The 17,992-nt window shown below is 45.0% G+C and overlaps 1 protein-coding gene across 2 annotated transcripts; it reads right to left on the bottom strand.

Moving 5' to 3' along the window:
* Positions 1-4,037: 4,037 nt before the first annotated feature.
* Positions 4,038-14,567, bottom strand: MRPL40 (mitochondrial ribosomal protein L40). Of its 2 annotated transcripts, none has more exons than XM_068271572.1 (4): positions 14,486-14,567; positions 13,051-13,125; positions 10,540-10,695; positions 4,038-4,540 (listed from the first exon to the last, which is right to left on the bottom strand). In XM_068271572.1, exons 2-4 carry the CDS (start codon positions 13,053-13,055, stop codon positions 4,228-4,230), a joined length of 474 nt encoding a protein of 157 aa, XP_068127673.1. In that variant the 5' UTR covers positions 13,056-13,125; positions 14,486-14,567; the 3' UTR covers positions 4,038-4,227. The 2 variants fall into 2 exon arrangements, with proteins under 2 accessions (XP_068127673.1, XP_068127672.1); XM_068271571.1 differs by lacking the exon at positions 14,486-14,567 and adding an exon at positions 13,922-14,058.
* Between the last annotated feature and the right edge of the window lie 3,425 nt (positions 14,568-17,992).

Genomic DNA, 17,992 nt, shown 5'->3' with positions numbered 1-17,992 from the left:
TCACCCAGAACAATGTGATGACAGCATGCCATGACTGCAATATGGCAAAACACTAGATAATGTTTGGCCGAGGTTTAAATAAAGCTGGCCTTTGCACCAAATACTGTGACACTGCCATGCACACAAGTGTCTGCAAGTGCCACCTTTATGCTTCCGAGGAGCATGGCTAGCTAAGAACAGGAGGATGGTGTCAACTGATGAAGGGACATAGTAAGTTGGTTCTCTACTACATAGAGGGAAATACAGTGCATAAAGCAGGATGCATTGGCTGTTCATTGTTACTGAGCCATCTGAATAACTGTGGCTGAATAAATTAAAGTTTGGCAACTAAAACATTACATATACTGTCTTTCTTCTGTGCAGTTAAGAATCTTCTAACAGACTAACTCCGACCGAGTGTTCTGTCTTCAAAGGATGATTAACATATTCAGCAGTGATGCATTGTGGGAGACATCATATGCTCATTCCAACGTGAATTATCACACATACCTTCAGTTTTCAGAAGGCAAACTGAACACTTTAGTAAGAGGTTTTTTGGTCCTTTGTAACCCCCTAACCACTCCTAAGAGTTCTGGTTCACAATAAGCTTGCTGGGTAAACTAACTGGGTGCTTTCAAGCCCTACCCCACAGAACAACATTAATTTATGCTATGCACTGATGAGGATCAGTCAATCTGAAACAGTCTGTATGCATGTTGGATTATTGTAGCTCTGTACAATTAGCAAGCTGACATCATTTACATTCCAGCATCTCTGGAGGTGTGGTTAGCTTACAGGGGCAACAAAGGATGATTAGCATATTTGCATTGTGGGGCACCATATACTCACTTATCGCAAATACCTTCTGTTTTAAGGCGGCAAACTTGTTTTGCACCCACAACTCAGCCTTGTATTCACCAACCTGCCGCCTCCCATCCCCCTACAGAATGCCTCACATTACTTGGCTATAACTGAGCAGTATGACTGTATAGCTGTCATTCCCTAACCTATTCATAAACTGTATGGTGACAAATTCAGCAGTATGAGGCTTTAGCAAGGTAAAGACAATTTGCAATTCAGGCCTTTGCCTCGGCCCATACACATAAGAAACAAGACAATTTTAAAGCTAAGAAAAGACAGGGAGAATGTACAGGATGGCAGTGTATGTTTTGTCAGGTGTGCTTTAAAGCACAGAATTTGAACACAGGAAAACATTTTTCATCTTCTGTTTAAAATAAACTTTTCAGCACTCTGCAATTGAAAAAGCACTAACAAGTAGATGAAAAGGTACCGTCCTAATTCTGAGCATTTTCTTGCTTGATGCCTGACAAGATAAGCTGCATGCTTGTTTCTGGCGTTATTCAGACTCTACTGCAGCCAAATAGGCCAGCAGGGCTAACTGGTATAGTTTGAAAGGAAAAATATGGCAGCCCAACGGTGGATCCAGTGATGGGATGTGGGGACTTGAAGAATGGGGAGTCTCTCTTTAAGTGTGTTTTTTTTATTAACATTTCAGACTCAGTTTAAAGTGTACCAGAAATCTTGTAAAGTAAAGATTTGATACTAACCCAGGGCTTCCTCCCACCCCATAAACATGTGAGAGTCCCACGTCATCCTCCTGCGGTCTGCCATTCAGCCGCGATTAGCCCTGGTAACTGGCTCAGTCGGGTCCAGTCTGGGCCTTCCGCACATGCACAGTAGACCCCGATTGATGCGACTGAGCCAAATACAGCGGCAGACCGCAGGACGACGAACACAAGGAATCCAGAACAGGAGATTTGGGAGCAGTCAGCGCCACCATAGATTGTAATAAGAATTAAAGGGACACCGTAGGGGCGGGGGAAAATGAGTTGAACTTACCCGGGACTTCTAATGTTCCCCCGCAGACATCCTGTGCCCGTGCAGCCACTCACCAATGCTCCGGCCCCGCCTCCAGTTCACTTTTGGAATTTCAGACTTTTAAGTCTGAAAACCACTGTGCCTGCTTGGCTGTGTCCTAGATCCCGCTGATGTCACCAGGAGCATACTGCGCAGGCCCAGTATGGTCCGTGTCTGCGCAGTACGCTCCTGGTGACATCAGCAGGATTGAGGACATGGCAACGCGGGCGCAGTAGTTTTCAGACATTAAAGTCTGAAATTCCAGAAGTGAACCGGAGGCGGGGCTGGAGCATCGGTGAGTGGCTGCGCGGGCACAGGATTTTTGCGGGGGACCGTTAGAAGCCCCGGGTAAATTCAACTCATTTTCCCCCGACCCCCCCCCCCCCCCCCCCCCCCCCTACAGTATCCCTTTAAGGCTATAGCAGCACACAATGAGTAACTTTGGCGCCGTCACAAGACGGAGCTGAAGTTACTTTTAAAACACTGCAATTCGGCCACCAGCAATAGCTGCAAGCCGAATTACATCATTCCCCACTATCCATGGCGACCTGGAGGGGGAATAGAATTTAACGCCGCCAGGACTTGTGCAGCAGGATAAACCATATATCGGCTGTATCCTGCGTCCATGTCTCCTGGCAGGAATTTCTAGCATACACGTAGGAGGATGGCATGGGAGGAAGCCCCGGGTAAGTATCAAATCTTTACAAGACCTCTGGTTTACTTTAAGGCGGTATTCCCCAACCCTGTCATCAAGGCCCACCAACAGTGCATGTTTCGTCGTGATACACAGAGGGAGATAATGATAATCAGCTCTGCTGCCATCGATTACCCTACCTGTGAAGGTCTGTAGTTCCCTGCATAGCTTTAAAGGACAACTAGTGAGAAGAATATGGAGGCTGCCATATTACCTTTTAAATAATACCAGTTGCCAGTCTAAAACAAACAAGTAACAAGCATGCAGCTAAATCACATCAGATCTGACAATATTGTCAGAAATGCCTGATCTGCATATGCTTGTTCAGGGTCTATGGCTGAAAGTAATAGAGGCAAAGGATCAACAGGATAGCCAGATAACTGGTATTGCTAAAAAAAAAAAAAAAAAAGGCAGCCTCCATATAAACTTTCACCTCCGGTTTACTTTAAAAAGACAACTGAAGCGTGAGGGATATTGGAGGCTGCCATATTTATTTTTTTAAAAATAAGTGGCGTGGCTATCCTGCTGGTCCTCTACCTATATTAATGTTAACCATAGACCCTGAACAAGCATGCACCAGATCAGGTGTTTCTGACAAGATTAGCTGCATGCTTGTTTCTGGTGTTATTCAGACACTACTGCAGTCAAACAGATCGGCAGGGCAACCAGGCGACTGGTATTGTTTAAAAAAATAAATTATGGCAGCCTTCATACCCCTCTCACTTCAGTTCTTTTTAGGAGTAGGAACTAAATTATTTCAATGACATGCACTTATTGAGTGCTCAGCCACACTATGGGCCTGATTCACACCTCACACCTAAACTTATCACGCCTAAACTGGGTTTTCACCAGCGTGGTGCAATGGTTATCACGCCTAAAGTCTCTAACTGGGTTAGCACCGCTTTGTGAATCGAGCCCTATAAGTGCCCATTCACACTTATGTCATTAGCGGGCAATTCCCGCTAATCGCTAAAGCGCTTTGTTACCCCAGTGTTTTCACTGCCGCGTTTGGCATCAATTGCAAACGTGTTGCCTGCAGCATTTTGGTGGCGATTCTATATCGATTGCGGTACAGTGCTTATAAAGCGCCGACCGTGATCGCTCTAAATTTGTGGAAGTGTCTAGTGATTTTTTCTGTGTTAATCACTGTAAAATCACTTGCGCAAAACGTTTTGCGCTTTCAGATGTGAACGGGGCCGCAGCACTTTTTGGCCATCAGAGCTTTCTGAGGGATTTTTTAAAAAGACGCACGCATTGACTTACATTAAAATCGCACGATTTTAATATGTCAATGAGAGCTTTTTTTTCAAAAGCTCTCAGAAATCTGATGGCCAAAAAACAGCCAGAAAAGCGCCTATAGTTAATATATTTGGTACCCTGCAAGCATGTCTATTTCATCATGTCACCCTCGAAACACTTTAAACTTTATGTGTAAAGAAACAGAAAGTTCATTAAGCTCAGCAAATAATTTTTTTTCACTCAAATGTTTGGTTGAAATAAATTGGTATATTTATCCATATCATTATTAAACTTTAACTGCATATCCACCATTGACACTATTACTATAGGAGCCAGCAGCATGAAATGTCCAGTGCCATCATGTATTGATCTCTGCATGTGTATATCCACCCTGGGATGAGAGGCAAGAGCATTACAGAGCACAGCTGTCCAGCTCTTCACTGTTGTACATAGACCTTTGTGATGTCATTGTATTTCCCATCAGGTGGATTATAGTTGGGTATAGGCGCAGTGTGGCAAGGTCCTCGGCTTTCTAAGGGAAACAAAGTTGGGTCACATCGCACAGCTGCTTCATAAAGCTCCTTTGACTCAAGGCGTAATTCATCCAGAGCTTTCCGCTGAGATTCCAGCAGAGACTCGATACTCCTCTGCTCTACTTTGTGCTCCTCCTGCTTGAACAATGCCCATTTCTTCAGCAGAAGTGCTCGTCTCTCCTGTTCTTCAGCAGATAGTTGTGGAGCACTTCTAATCCTGTTGAAAAAAAAAACAAAATTAGATGTACATTTTAGGAGCATAGGTGTACACTACCGCACATGCGCCTTCAAAAGGCTTCTTGCCAGCCCACTGGACCATACAATGACCTCTTCTGCCATTGGTTTGGCTACAGACATGTCCCCACACAGCGTGATCTCGAACTGGACCGAGCCAATGATTTATCTCGGTTTACATTTTGGCATCTTAACAGTACAATTTGTTATGTTAGCAATGAACAGTACTTGATTTCTAACTCCACTGTGATGGCTGCATACAGGAACAAGATGTCATTGTGTCCATTGGATGTTAAATGATTGCTTCAAATGAGAACAATTACTAAGCAAGCAGTCTAATTATAGGAAATATCTTAAATGAAAATAATTTAAGCAAGTAAGCTTCAGCAAACCTATTGAAAAGGCTCCGATTCTAATGCCTGGTACACACTATGCAAGTTCCTGTCAGATGGTCGAATAGATAATTTCAGAAAGGTCTGATCGGATTTCCTATCTTTTTTTATTTTTTTTTATTTAATTTTCCGATCGCTTTGGAAATCAAATTGGACCTGCCGTAAATTATCTATTCCACCATCTGTCTGGCCTAGTGCACACCAAAAACCGCTAGCAGATCCGCAAAATGCTAGCAGATTTTGAAACGCTTTTTCTTATTTTTCTGCAGCGTTTCAGCTAGCGTTTTGCGGTTTTGTGTAGCGGTTTTGGTATAGTAGATTTCATGTATTGTTACAGTAAAGCTGTTACTGAACAGCTACTGTAACAAAAAACGCCTGACAAACCGCTCTGAAGTGCCGTTTTTCAGAGCGGTTTGCGGTTTTCCTATACTTAACATTGAGGCAGAAACGCATCCGCAATCCAAAATCTGCAGCAGCCCGGGAGTATGCGTTTCTGCAAAACGCCTCCCGCTCTGGTGTGCACCAGCCCATTGAAATACATTACCCTAGCGGATCCGCACCCGCAAGCAGATCGCAAACCGCAGCGGAAAAGCTCCGGTGTGCACTAGGCCTCTGACAAGAAATTGCATGGTGTGTGCCAGGCATAAGCAATAAAGGTAGTGAGATCCCTGCCTTTGGGCACCCAAGGAGTGGCTAACACTGTGTATGCTATCCAGCATTTTGGACTGGGCACAGGCTTCGAATGAATAGGTTGATAACTGCTGTGAGCAAATTCACATTGACCCATTCTGTTTGAACCCATTGTGAAAAAACATCACTGTACACGTTTTTGATTTCAGTGGATTGCATTGGCAATTCAATGAATGAATGGCACCCACATTCCAGTATGGCAGCACCCCCAGCAGAGGGTGTGACACTAAGCTCCAGAGAGGAGAAAGAAAGGCAGTGTAAATAGTGTGTGATGTATTTCCCCCTCCTGCTCTGCTCTTGTCTGTTCTGTCCTGAGGATGGATCTCTTATGTAATCCTTGTATATCATTTCAAGAATACATTTGTGATTAAAAGTTTTAGTTTAAGACTCCAGTTAATTCTTTGGGTATATCAGTGACACTACAAATACATATAATTTGAATGACAGTTGCTGAGAGGCAATTTGATCCTAGGAGGTCTGGTGTTTAATTGAGTTTAGTATCCTTCACAGTTGGTTAACTATATTTGATAAAAGCTAACAAATTGTCACAATGGGCTCTATTTACAAAGAGCCAAAATTACCGCTAAATTTTACCGCTAAATTTCCGCCAGCGCCACATTCACTAACATTTTCCGCATGTTTCCCGCATGCGGTAAAAAAGATGCGGAAACGGCCATTAAATGTGCGGTAAACATGCGGTAAGAAGGTCGCATGAAAAATAGTTAAAAAAAAAAAAAAAAAAAACAAAGTCCAGCAAGCACAGCCCTTAACCTGCCTAGCGTTCTGGACGAGCTGAGGTCGTCCAAAGAAAACTTGCTAGAAATGTTCTGGACGAGCTCAGCTCGTCCTGCACTTTCCCCTCACGCTGTGATCTGCAGCACTGCAGCAGCCTCTGCAGGCTGCTGCATGCTTCTCCCTAGGGAATCCCCAGGGAGAGAATGTGCTAGGGCGGGAAGGTGGGGGTATCCCCCTTCTGTGCGGCTGTATTTTGGGCTGGGGGATCCCCCTCTGCGGGTGGGGGGGATCCCCCTTCTGTGCTGAGGTATCTCGGGCTGGGGGATCCCCCTCTGAGCTGGGGATTCCCCTTCTGTGCGGCGTGCGGGTGGCCTCTACCCCTCCCCCCATCCTCGCTTCCCCCCATCCCCACCTTTCCCTGTCTAAGCCCTTGAGCAAATCAAACTACTCACCCAGGGGCCCTCTCGAGCGCAGCACTTCTTCCTCCATCGCAAAGTCCTGTCTCTTTACAGTTACATTACGAGACTTGGCGACGTCACCAAGTCTCGTAATGTAACTGTAAACAGACGGGACTTCCGCGATGGAGGAAGAAGTGCTGCGCTGGAGAGGGCCCCTGGGTGAGTAGTTCGATTTGCTCATGGGCTTAGACAGGGAAAGGGGGGGGGATGGGGGGAAGCGAGGATGCGAGGGGGGGGGGGGGGGAGGGGTAGAGGCCACCCGCACGCCGCACAGAAGGGGGATCCCCAGCTCACAGAGGGGGATCCCCCAGCCCGAGATACCTCCGCACAGAAAGGGGATACCCCCACCCGCAGAGGGGGATCCCCCAGCCCAAAAGTGAGGGGGGGGGGAAATCGGGAGGGAGGGGACACCTGGCACCCTATACTCCTGGCTACACCTGGCACCCTATACTCCTGGCTACACCTGGCACCCTATATACCTGGCTACACACTTGGCTACCCATAACTGGCTACACTCCTGGCTACCCTGACATCTGGCTACATGTGGCTCCCTATACACCTGGCTTCACATCTGAGTCTTATACTTACCATTGGCGTGCTGATCCCTCGTCGCGTACCTTTGATTGCTTCCCCAGTGCTGTCTTCCATGTCCATGTACGGATTTTGCTTCTCCCTCAGAGATGACATGTCCCCCGCCGATCGACGTTGATGACACCAGGGTCACACAGTGTCATCAACATCTCACTGCAAACATTTTTTTTTTTCAGTTGAATTCAGTACAATAACCTGTATTGAATTCAATATTTAAAAAAATGTATTTCTTCCAAAAAAAAAAATTTTGCAAATTATTGGAAATTAATTGAACCACTTTTTGCACGGAAATCCTGGGGAATCAGAACGCCAGGGAGGTTAAAGGGAAGGTTCAGGGAGGGTGGTTAAAAAAAATAAAAAATCAATTTCCACTTACCTGGGGCTTCCTCCAGCCCGTGGCAGGCAGGAGGTGCCCTCGCTGCCGCTCCGCAGGCTCCCGGTGGTTTCCAGTGGCCGACCCGGCCAGGCCGGCTGCCAGGTCGGGCTCTTCTGCGTCCCACGCCGGCCCGCTTACGTCATCGGCCGTACGCCGGGCTGTACTGCGCAGGCGCAGAACTACTGCGCCTGCGCAGTACAGCCCGGCGTACGTCCGATGACGTCAGCGCGCCGGCGTGGGACGCAGAAGTGCCGGGCCTTGGAGCGCAGAAGAGCCCGACCTGGCAGCCGGCCTGGCCGGGTCGGCCACTGGAAACCACCGGGAGCCTGCGGAGCGGCGGCGAGGGCACCTCTTGCCTGCCACGGGCTGGAGGAAGCCCCAGGTAAGTGGAAATTGATTTTTATTTTTTAGCCACCCTCCCTGAACCTTCCCTTTAAGCCTACAGACTTCTTGTAGGTGATAAAAAAAAACGGTAAATACCGACGAAATGATGCACCTGCAATGTTTTGTGAATTGATTTTTTATTGCGAAAAATACCGACTTTTGCGGAAATTTTTCCACATGAATGTCGCACATTTACCGCATGCGGAAAAAACATGTGGAAAATTTAGTGAATTTGAATGTGGCGGTGTTTTGGTCGGTAACTTCCCGCATGTCCTTTACCGCATGCGGGAAGTGATTGTGAGTAGAGCCCAATATGGCCTTTTTCCATGCTCTTCCCATTCCACCTTTGGTTGATAGTAGAGATGGTCAATTAGATGCAAGTAATTCTGACTTGCATAGAAACTGAATGCAAATTGTATGCAGCTTGGAAGTGGGGCAAACAAATGCACTCCGTCAATTCGAAATGGTCACAATTAAAGCCGCATATAATTTGCATGTTAGGTGGCACTATATGCGTCTCAATGACCATCTCTAGTTGCTTATCTCAGTGTGGTGCTTTGGGGCACTCAGCAGATGTTAAAGCACACCTGAAGTGAGAGGGATTTGGAGGCTGCAATATTTATTTGCATTTGATCAATATCCGTTGCCTGGCAATCCTGCTGATCCTCTGCAGATCAGGTGCTGTGAGAGAAGTCAGGCCTGGATTAGCGACATACTTGTTTCAGTTGTGCGATGCAGACACTACTGTAGCCAAAAGGATCAGCAGGACTGCCAGGTCGTGGTGTTAGCTACAAGTAGTTAGCTACTCTTAATCGATATGTAACTTAGACAGCACTGCCTGCGGCAGAGGGGAGGGGAAACTTATGCTATTGACAGCTTATGTATTCCATTTCCGGTCCACGTAATGCCACTACTTCCTCTTTCCGGGTTTGAAGGAGGAAGTAGTGGAGTCACGTGGACCGTATCGGCTAAAGGTGGTGGCATAGGTAAATTAACCCCCCCATCTAATTTAAATTTCAATTAAGAGTAGCTACGTACTCGTAGCTTACATTACATCTGCAAGGCAACTGGTATTGTTTACAAGTAAACAAATATGGCCACCACCACATGCCTCAGGCTTCCTTTGAGTAGACCAAGGAATCCCTTTTCAGACATGTTTGCTGGGTCAGGCAGAGGAGAAAAAAAAAAAAAAAAAAAAAAAAAAAAAAACCTCTACAGTCCTTCAATGATTCCCTTTTTAAATGTAGCTGTTGTAATCCGCAAGCCTGAAAAGTTGTTTTTTCTGAAACTATGTGTAACGATCAGTGTCAGCAACCAGAGAGAGAATCTGATCCTTGGAGATCCGCAGTATCCCCAAGAATACAGATATACCCGATTATTGAGGATCTGCGGAATCGTCAATAATCAGATATGTCTAACCTCTAGACACCAGAGAGAGTGTAAGTGTTTGGTGCAACAGTAACAACTCTGAGTAAAGACCACCAGAGGAGCTGGCGGCCTATACTCCTGAGGAATTCACCCCTGAGCGGTGGGTGATATTCCTGTAGCCTGTGGACCCCTGAGCGAGGGAACAAGGCTGGGATGCAGGAAGCCCTGCTGCTAATATGTAAGGTTTTGCCCTGAACTGGGCTAACGTAACACAGTAATAACACAACCTAGTCTGGGGTGTGAGGTCCGTATTCACAACACCCTGGAACTAGTCTGGAGCATAACATAAATGAAAATACAGTTCCCTAGTCTTGGATGTGAGGGCCTTGATCTCACACCCTGGAACTGGTCTAACAAATAATACAATTCAATTAGTACTTTAAGCTATCAAGAATCTGACACAGTGTGGATTCCCAGCTCTAGCCGGTTCTGGCACACTGTCGGGTCTAGCTAAGGTCTGAGTGCCTTCACGCAAGTGTTAGCAATGGCAGACAACCAGCAACTGACAAGCAGCAGAATATATAGTTGCTGGACTCTGCCGCCCCGCCCGAGCCATTCAGCCAATCATGAGTCCTGCAGGAATCAGCTGATCTTCCTGATCAGCTGACACTTCCCCTGCTGGTATAAAGGTCCTGAGTTCAGGCCCGCGTGCGCGTAGCTCTCCATCTGCCTATGTGCACTAACAGACCCAGCCACACCAAGCGCATGCTGCTGTATGCAAACCGCCGCGTTGGACACGGAAACAGTCGCTTTGCTGTCAGGACATGCGGCGGCTTTTCCGCATTCCACCATACTACCAGACACGTGTCCATGCGTGCAAACCGCCGCTTTGGGCGCGGAGTCAGCCGCCTCGCTCTTGGCATATGCGGCGGCTTTTCCGCGTTTTCTCACACTATGCCTGTATACAAGCCTGAGAATCTCATTATACCTGCTTTCTTCCTGATGCTTTGAGGTGGTCATGAAATCTTCTATTGGAATGAATTCAGGTGCAACACGTTCCATCTTTTTCAGTTTCTTTTTCAGACGCTCCCTTGCTACAATTTCCCGCTTAGGATCAACTTTTTTCTTCTTTTTAGGCTCTGCCCTACAATAGATCACAGTATAAACAAGGCTAAAAAAATACAGACATGAACAGCACATTAGCTCTGAGAGAAAGAGAAAAAGAGAAAGTTGGTAAAATTGTAATAGGATGGTAAAATGTGCAGGGGAATTCTTTTATGACTGTGTATTCCGCACAGAAGGGCACATGTGTGGAACATGTGATTTGCGTGCACAGCCCATTGGCTACACACAGCCCCGCCATAGTCCACAATGTAAGTTTGAAGCTGTGGTGCGGTGGGTGCTTTAGTTGGGTGCGGGTGATAGCGTATTGGTTCCGGAGTTCTGCTATTATCTTATCTCCAGGTATCAGCTGTAAAGGGGATTCATGTTCAGTAAGGCCTCCTTTCCAAGAACTGTTGATAGGCAGTGAAATGCCTCTCAAACTCTCTCAACTGCTCACTGCTGCCTGGTAACTGCTTCTTGCTGCATGATAACTGCTTACTTCTGCCTGGTAACTTCTTGCTGAGCACACCGCTCAACAGTTCGTAGAAAGGAGGCCTTAAAGGGAACCTGAACTGAGTAAAATTATTTAAAATAAACACATGATGTAACTGCAAATGAATATTACATACCTCGCCATCAGTTCCTCTCAGAAGCTCACCATTTTTTTCTTACAGTGAACCCTTCCAGTTCTGACAAGATTTTGTCAGAACTGAAAAACACCAGTTGCTGTCAGTTACAACTGAATGTGCAAGGTAATGTCCATGTTTCCCTATGGCTCAAGTGGGTGATATTACAGTTTAACAGTGTGCTGACCAGGAAGCCGTTATGGGGTAATGGCCATTTTCAAAATGGAGGACAGAGAATTCCATCGATCATAGTGGGCAAACAGGACGTGGGAGAGGAAAAAGATTGATGAGCAGACTACATGGGAGGTAAAAAAAAAAAAAAAAAAAATCCAAAACCTTGCGCTTCTGTCCTGAAGGTAACAGGCTATCACAAATTCTTATATTCCTTTGTCCCAACGCACTGTGCTGCTCCAATTGTATTTGGCAAGAGAAAGCGAATCTTGAAAAAAATTAAGCGCTCCATCGTGCATTACCAAAGTATAATTTAATCGCAAATTAAAAGTTCTACTCACAAGATGCAGAATGACAGCTCGCCTATCAGCGGTACAGTCCACCGCTACACTCGCATGCATACGCACGCTAACTCACAGCCACTCCCACTGCGAGACGGCTTCCCCGGTTATCGGAGGACGCGTTGCCAGCCACAGCGCGTTGGTGCCAATCTGCATGCAAGTGTAGCGGTGGACTGTACCGCTGATAAGCGAGCTGTCATTCTGCATCTTGTGAGTAGAACTTTTAATTTGCGATTAAATTATACTTTGTTAATGCACGATTGAGCGCTTCATTTTTTTTCTAGATTTACATGGGAGGTAAGTATGACCCATGTATGTTTGTTTTGACTTTTTATTTTCAGTTCAGGTTCTCTTTAAGATGTAAAGAGGGTAGGAGCAGGATGTTGAGTGGGGCCCGTTAATGTTAAATGGAAATTGGGAGGATTAAAGAGAATCTGTACTGTTAAAATCGCACAAAAGTAAACATACCAGTGTGTTAGGGGACATCTCCTATTACCCTCTGTCACAATTTCACCGCTCCCGACGCATTAAAAGTAGTCAAAAACAGTTTTAAAAAGTTTGTTTATAAACAAACAAAATGGCCACCAAAACAGGAAGTAGGTTGATGTACAGCATGTCCACACATAGAAAATACATCCATACACAAGCAGGCTGTATACAGCCTTACTTCTGAATCTCAAGAGATCACTTGTGTGTGTTTACCTTCTGTCCCCAGCTTCTCTCATGCACTGAACATTACAGGCTTCCTGCAGACAGCTCTGCCTATGTCGTTAATTCCTCAGTATGTGACAGACCAGCTCCTTTCACAGCCTCCAGAGGAGGATTTTTATCCAGCTCTCTTCTATCACTGATAAGATAGCAGAGAAGCTGCTGGCTTATGTAAATAAAACACACACTGGAGTGTGCATGGAGGAACAGTTCAACACTGAAGAACTTGGCAGCCTTCCAGACAGGCCGACAAGTCTGACAGGGGAAAGATACATTGATTTATTACAGAGATGGTTATAGTAGAAAGAGCTACAGTAAGCCAGAACACATAAGAATAGGTTTAGGAACTTGTAGGATGGTAGAAAAAAACGTAATTTTTGTTACAGAGTCACTTTAATGTTAAAATGTATGTAGAGGGGGTTAACGTGAGGTGTAGGTTGGAGGAAGCCAACAGTAGCACATCAGCAATAATGCATCGCTTGTATTCTGACTATCAGCAACACTAGGTGCATGTTATTTACTTACCACGTGTCCCCATCGTCACCTTACCTCATAGGCAGAGTCGTGCGCAGTCCTAGAATAGAAGTCTGCCAGTGGCTCTCCCTTCTCCATACCCAGGGGGGGCTGCAAGATATAAAACACTGATCAATGGTACATATTGCCACCATACATTCCTTGCTAATCTTTATAAATTCAAAGTGCCACCCTAAACCCAAGAAAGAACTTACCTATATCTAACATTAACCCCCCTCTCTATCTGGTTGCCCACCAGAGGAGGGTTCTGTATGAGAGAAGTGGCAGGCAAGGTCATACTAGCATTCATGTATGCTATTTTGTTGGAACACCAGCTTAGCCCACATGTGTTCTTTTTACTGTGAAGCAATCTGCTTCACAGCAGAAATTGTCATTCTTTCATAATTTCTAATTAAAAGTATTGATGAGAATTTAATTAAACTCTCATATTTCTTTTTAAATTTAAATAAAATTAAACAAGGGGTGATCAAGAATTTTGCACCTTTTGGCCTAGTCATATTTAGAAAGCAAACTATTACTGAACGACTTAATTAATCAAGCTATTGGCTAATCTTTTGCTGCCTGATCTGACTTAGATTAGCCTATTGATAAATTGCAGATAAAACCACTAATAAGGCTTACTGTAATAATTACAAACTTGAGAAGTGTCCCCTATTACATAATCTAAAAAATAGACAACATATTTGAGCTACAGCACTAAACAACAAAAGAGCTGCCTAGTCAGCAGAACTGCAAGCTACCCGCACTTGCAAATAACAAAATATCAATAAACCGTCTGTGCAAAGGGAGAGTATGGCGAAGGCAGCAACATGTATATAGAGCGCAGATCAGCGAGGCACAGGCCTGTATGGGCGTAAAGCACTGGCGCCCCGGTCACAGCACTCACCAGCCCTTGCTTCCCTGTCGGCACACCCGGAACAGAGCGCTGCACGCCGCCACATTCATATTCGGAGTCTCCAGCTTCCCCTGACCGACTCCTGTAACCTAACCTCAGTCCTCGCCTGCGCTGTGCACACTCTCATAGGGACCGTCCGGAAACTAGCAAAGGACCTTCCAGTTCCGCTGCTGACAGTCAGCCACTTGCCTGGCCATTAGATATGGTATGAGCTGTTTCTCTATCTACCATAGTATGAACAAAACTACGTATGAAAACAACTCCCGCAGTCTGTTTTCATACAATTCTCAATGCTGAGCTTGTTTTATACCCCTTCCTCGGAGCTCGGATGGGCAGGATCCTCATCTCTTGTGTCATCACAGTCTGCTCTGTTGTCTATTAATTTAAACTTTTAAGGTGACCATACATCAGGGGTCTTGGCGGCTGATCAACCATCCAATTTAATTATTATAATCAAAATGGATGAAAATCAGTGCCGCCAAGTGCATGCCCGACCGACAAATGTGACCAATTTTGGGACGAAAATTGGTCGCATTCTCGATTGCGCCACTGTACCTCTGTCCCCGTGCCCGTAAATGTATACATTATCTCTCCACAGCCTCCGATTCTCGCCTGCTGGCTTCCATCTCTGCATACATGCACGCCCCACGTGGTTTCCTAGTAAGGGCGCACGTGTGACCACTTTGGGCGCACGTGTATGCAGAGACAGAATCTTGGAAGCAAGCGGAGGCCGCGGAGAGGTAATGTATACATTTACGGCACGGGTGACAGAGGCACATGTGGTGGATGTGGTGCACAAGGCCGATTCCCGAGAGATTTCATGCTGAAATTGATCGGAAATCGACCTGTGGTATATGGGCAGCTGACAGATCTCTCATCAGATTCGATAAAGAGAGATTTGTCTCTTGGTCGAATCTGTCCATCATCGCTAGATGTATGGCTACCTTTAGTTTGCAGCCACACACAGGAATAAAGTACACACACAAGATCAAACTCGACCCTAGGCCCATATGCAATTCACTTTTTCACCTTAGTTTTCTCATAGCCGATATTTTCACACCTTGTAAATAAACTGCCTTTGATACCACCAGAAAGCAAATAAATACTTAAAATAATTAGGACAGTACTTTTTCACCTACTTTTTTGGTACTTTTTCCATTACAAAGTGCTAAAAAGTTATTTTAAATCAAAGATAAAAAATTATCTCCTAGGAGAAAACTCAGGAGAAGATGTGAATTGCATATGGTCCCTAGTGGCTGAAAATTATCACCTCTGTCTAGAATCCAGTATTTGTATGGCAGCGATCCCCGATGCCTAAGTACCGCCGCCACATAATTCTACTCACCAGTGGGGTAGCAATAGAGATTGCGACTGAACCGGGGCCCTTGGGCCAGAGGGGCCCTACTTCATCCATCTTATTAGCTTTTTATTGGTGCTATGTTGATAATGAACACCTCTATGTGAGAGTGCAGCTGTTGTTGGTAGGTTTTTGGGCTCCATATTAATACAGTTCTTGTGGCCCCATGTAAAACTCGCACCAAGGTCCCAAGGTCCTTAGTTACGCCACTGCTACTCACTTAACCCCCTCCCCCAGAAGCCACTCCACTGTGCACCTGTCATTGTCCCTTTACCCCCATAGCAATAGACATGCCCGAACTGTTGCCCAGGGGATCATGATTCCTGCTTGGTGACAGTGATTGATAGTGTACGCGTAGCTTAACAGTTAGGGGTCTAATTTTATTTTTGGCAAATGCCAGTGGATTAACTCAGGCAATTTTGCCTTTTGCAGTGTGCGTTTTCTGCAGCATTCACCATGCAGACTGACGGCAATGGGAATCGCACATGGTGTGTAAAAAGTAGTACAGGTAGCACTGGCAAGTTTCCACGCATGCAGGAACAGCACTAAAATGTAACCCAGCCCATTAATAAACATAGGCTGAATAGTTCCAAACAGACTAAGCCTGTGTAGTGTAGAGTAGGACCCACCCTAAAAGAGTCTACCTTGATGTAGTTGGTGGGCTTACAATCCTATTGGCCATAAAGGTTTTACTTCTTGACAGCTAGATTAACCAAATGACTCTTAAAACTTGGACCACCAACCATAATTGCCCTAAACTGCCAAATCCCAGCTTCATTTACTTGAATGGATTCTGGGCATCACATTCAAGGGAACCCAAAGTAAGCGGGATATGGATATGAAATGTTTTTCCTTTCAAATAATGCAGCTTGCCTGGCTGTCCTGCTGATCCTCTGCCTCTAATACTTTAAGCCATAGACCCTGATCAAGCATGCAGATCAGATGTCTATGACAAATCTGACAATATTAAATGCATGTCTGTTTCAAGTGCGTGATTTTTAGACCCTACTGACCAGAAAGATCAGCAGGACTGCAAGGCAACTGGTATTGTTTATAAGGAAATACATATGGCAGCTTCCATAGGTCTCTCACTTTGGGTTCCTTTTAAAGGAGTTCAGTGGAGGGGTTCAAAAAACTTAAACCGACACTTACCTGGGGCTTCTATCGGTCCCCTGCAGCTGTCATGTTCCGTGCTGTTTTCCTACGATCCTCGTGTCAATGTCAGTACAAAAATTAAGGAATCTGCGACAAGGTCGCCGCACTGTAAAAGAATATGCTACAGAATTCAGGCGATGGGCATTTTCAACTAAATGTAATGATTCAGCACTATTAGACCAATTCCTGTTTGGACTTTCTGACATATTCTTGTCAGTTATCCACTTCCTACATCTCTGGAGGAAGCTATAAAACTTTGGCCATCAGGGTTGACAGGCGAGTCAGACAACACCATCAGGGAAGGTCTCATATGTCTATTCCTGTATCTGTTCCCTCAAATAGCAACAATGCAAATACCACAGAGGAACCCATGCAGTTGGGGGTTTCAAAACTCTCCTGTACTGAAAGAAATCGTAGAAAAGTTGAAAGACTATGTTTCTATTGTGGGGAATCAGGACACATAGTCCAATCATGTCCCAATAAGACCAAGAGGTCGGAAAATGACAATGCTTAACTGGGGTGGAGAGAACTCAATTATGCACTCAGTGTATCTCTCTAAGAAATAAGCTAATCATGTTGCCTATATCTATCGTCCAAGGAGAAATTGTACACAGTTGCCAGGCCTTGGTTCATTGTGGAGCTGTGGGCAATTTTATGGATATTTTGTTAGCTGAGAGGTTATCCATTCAGACAACTGCAGTGTCTGAATCGATACACATTATTGCTCTAGATTGTAAGCCTTTGGGCAGGGTCCTCCTCCTTTTGTGTCCTACCTGATCTTGCACCTCCATTACTGTAAACCCATGCTATGCATTTGAGTGAACCTAACTTGCCTAATCTCCATGCTCCCATCCAAATACTGACTAAGCATTACCTTATACTCATACTGTGCTGTGTGATCTGGTTTTCTTGTATTCCTGTATTGTCATATTACAGTATGTGACCCCTAAATATTGTCTGTAACCTAAATTAATGTCCAGCACTGCGTAATATGTTGGCGCTTTATAAATACAATAAATAATAATAATAATTGCTGTTGATGATTCTGTGTTACAGCAAGGTCAAGGGTTAATGTTAACTTCTGAGGTTGCCCTACAAGTAGGGGCTCTACATTTTGAAACCATGAGATTCTATTGTTTGAAATTGCCTTCTTCTCCTGTTGTTCTTGGGTTACCATGGTTGAAAAGGCATAACCCAGTGTTTGATTGGCAGTCTGGTCAGCTGACTAGTTGGTCTGCCCAATGTAATGATGAGTGTTTACAAAAAATTGTGTTAAGTTGTACTAAACTCATTGAACAGAAATTACCTCATGTTTATCAAGAATTTGCAGATGTGTTTTCTCCAAAAGCAGCAGATGAGTTACCCCCTCATAGGCATTACGATTGTGCTATTGATCTTATCTCTGGCAGTATGCCTCTTCGTGGTCGTCTTTACAATCTGACCGGACCAGAAGAGAAGGCTATGATAGAGTATATTCAGGAAAACTTAAAAAAGGGTTTCATCAGAAGCTCTTACTCACCAGCTGGTGCAGGGTTCTTTTTTGTGGAGAA

Source organism: Hyperolius riggenbachi, chromosome 1 (assembly GCF_040937935.1).
Source record: "Hyperolius riggenbachi isolate aHypRig1 chromosome 1, aHypRig1.pri, whole genome shotgun sequence".
NCBI classification, from domain to species: domain Eukaryota; kingdom Metazoa; phylum Chordata; class Amphibia; order Anura; family Hyperoliidae; genus Hyperolius; species Hyperolius riggenbachi.
This window is presented reverse-complemented; position numbering and strand designations above follow the sequence as displayed.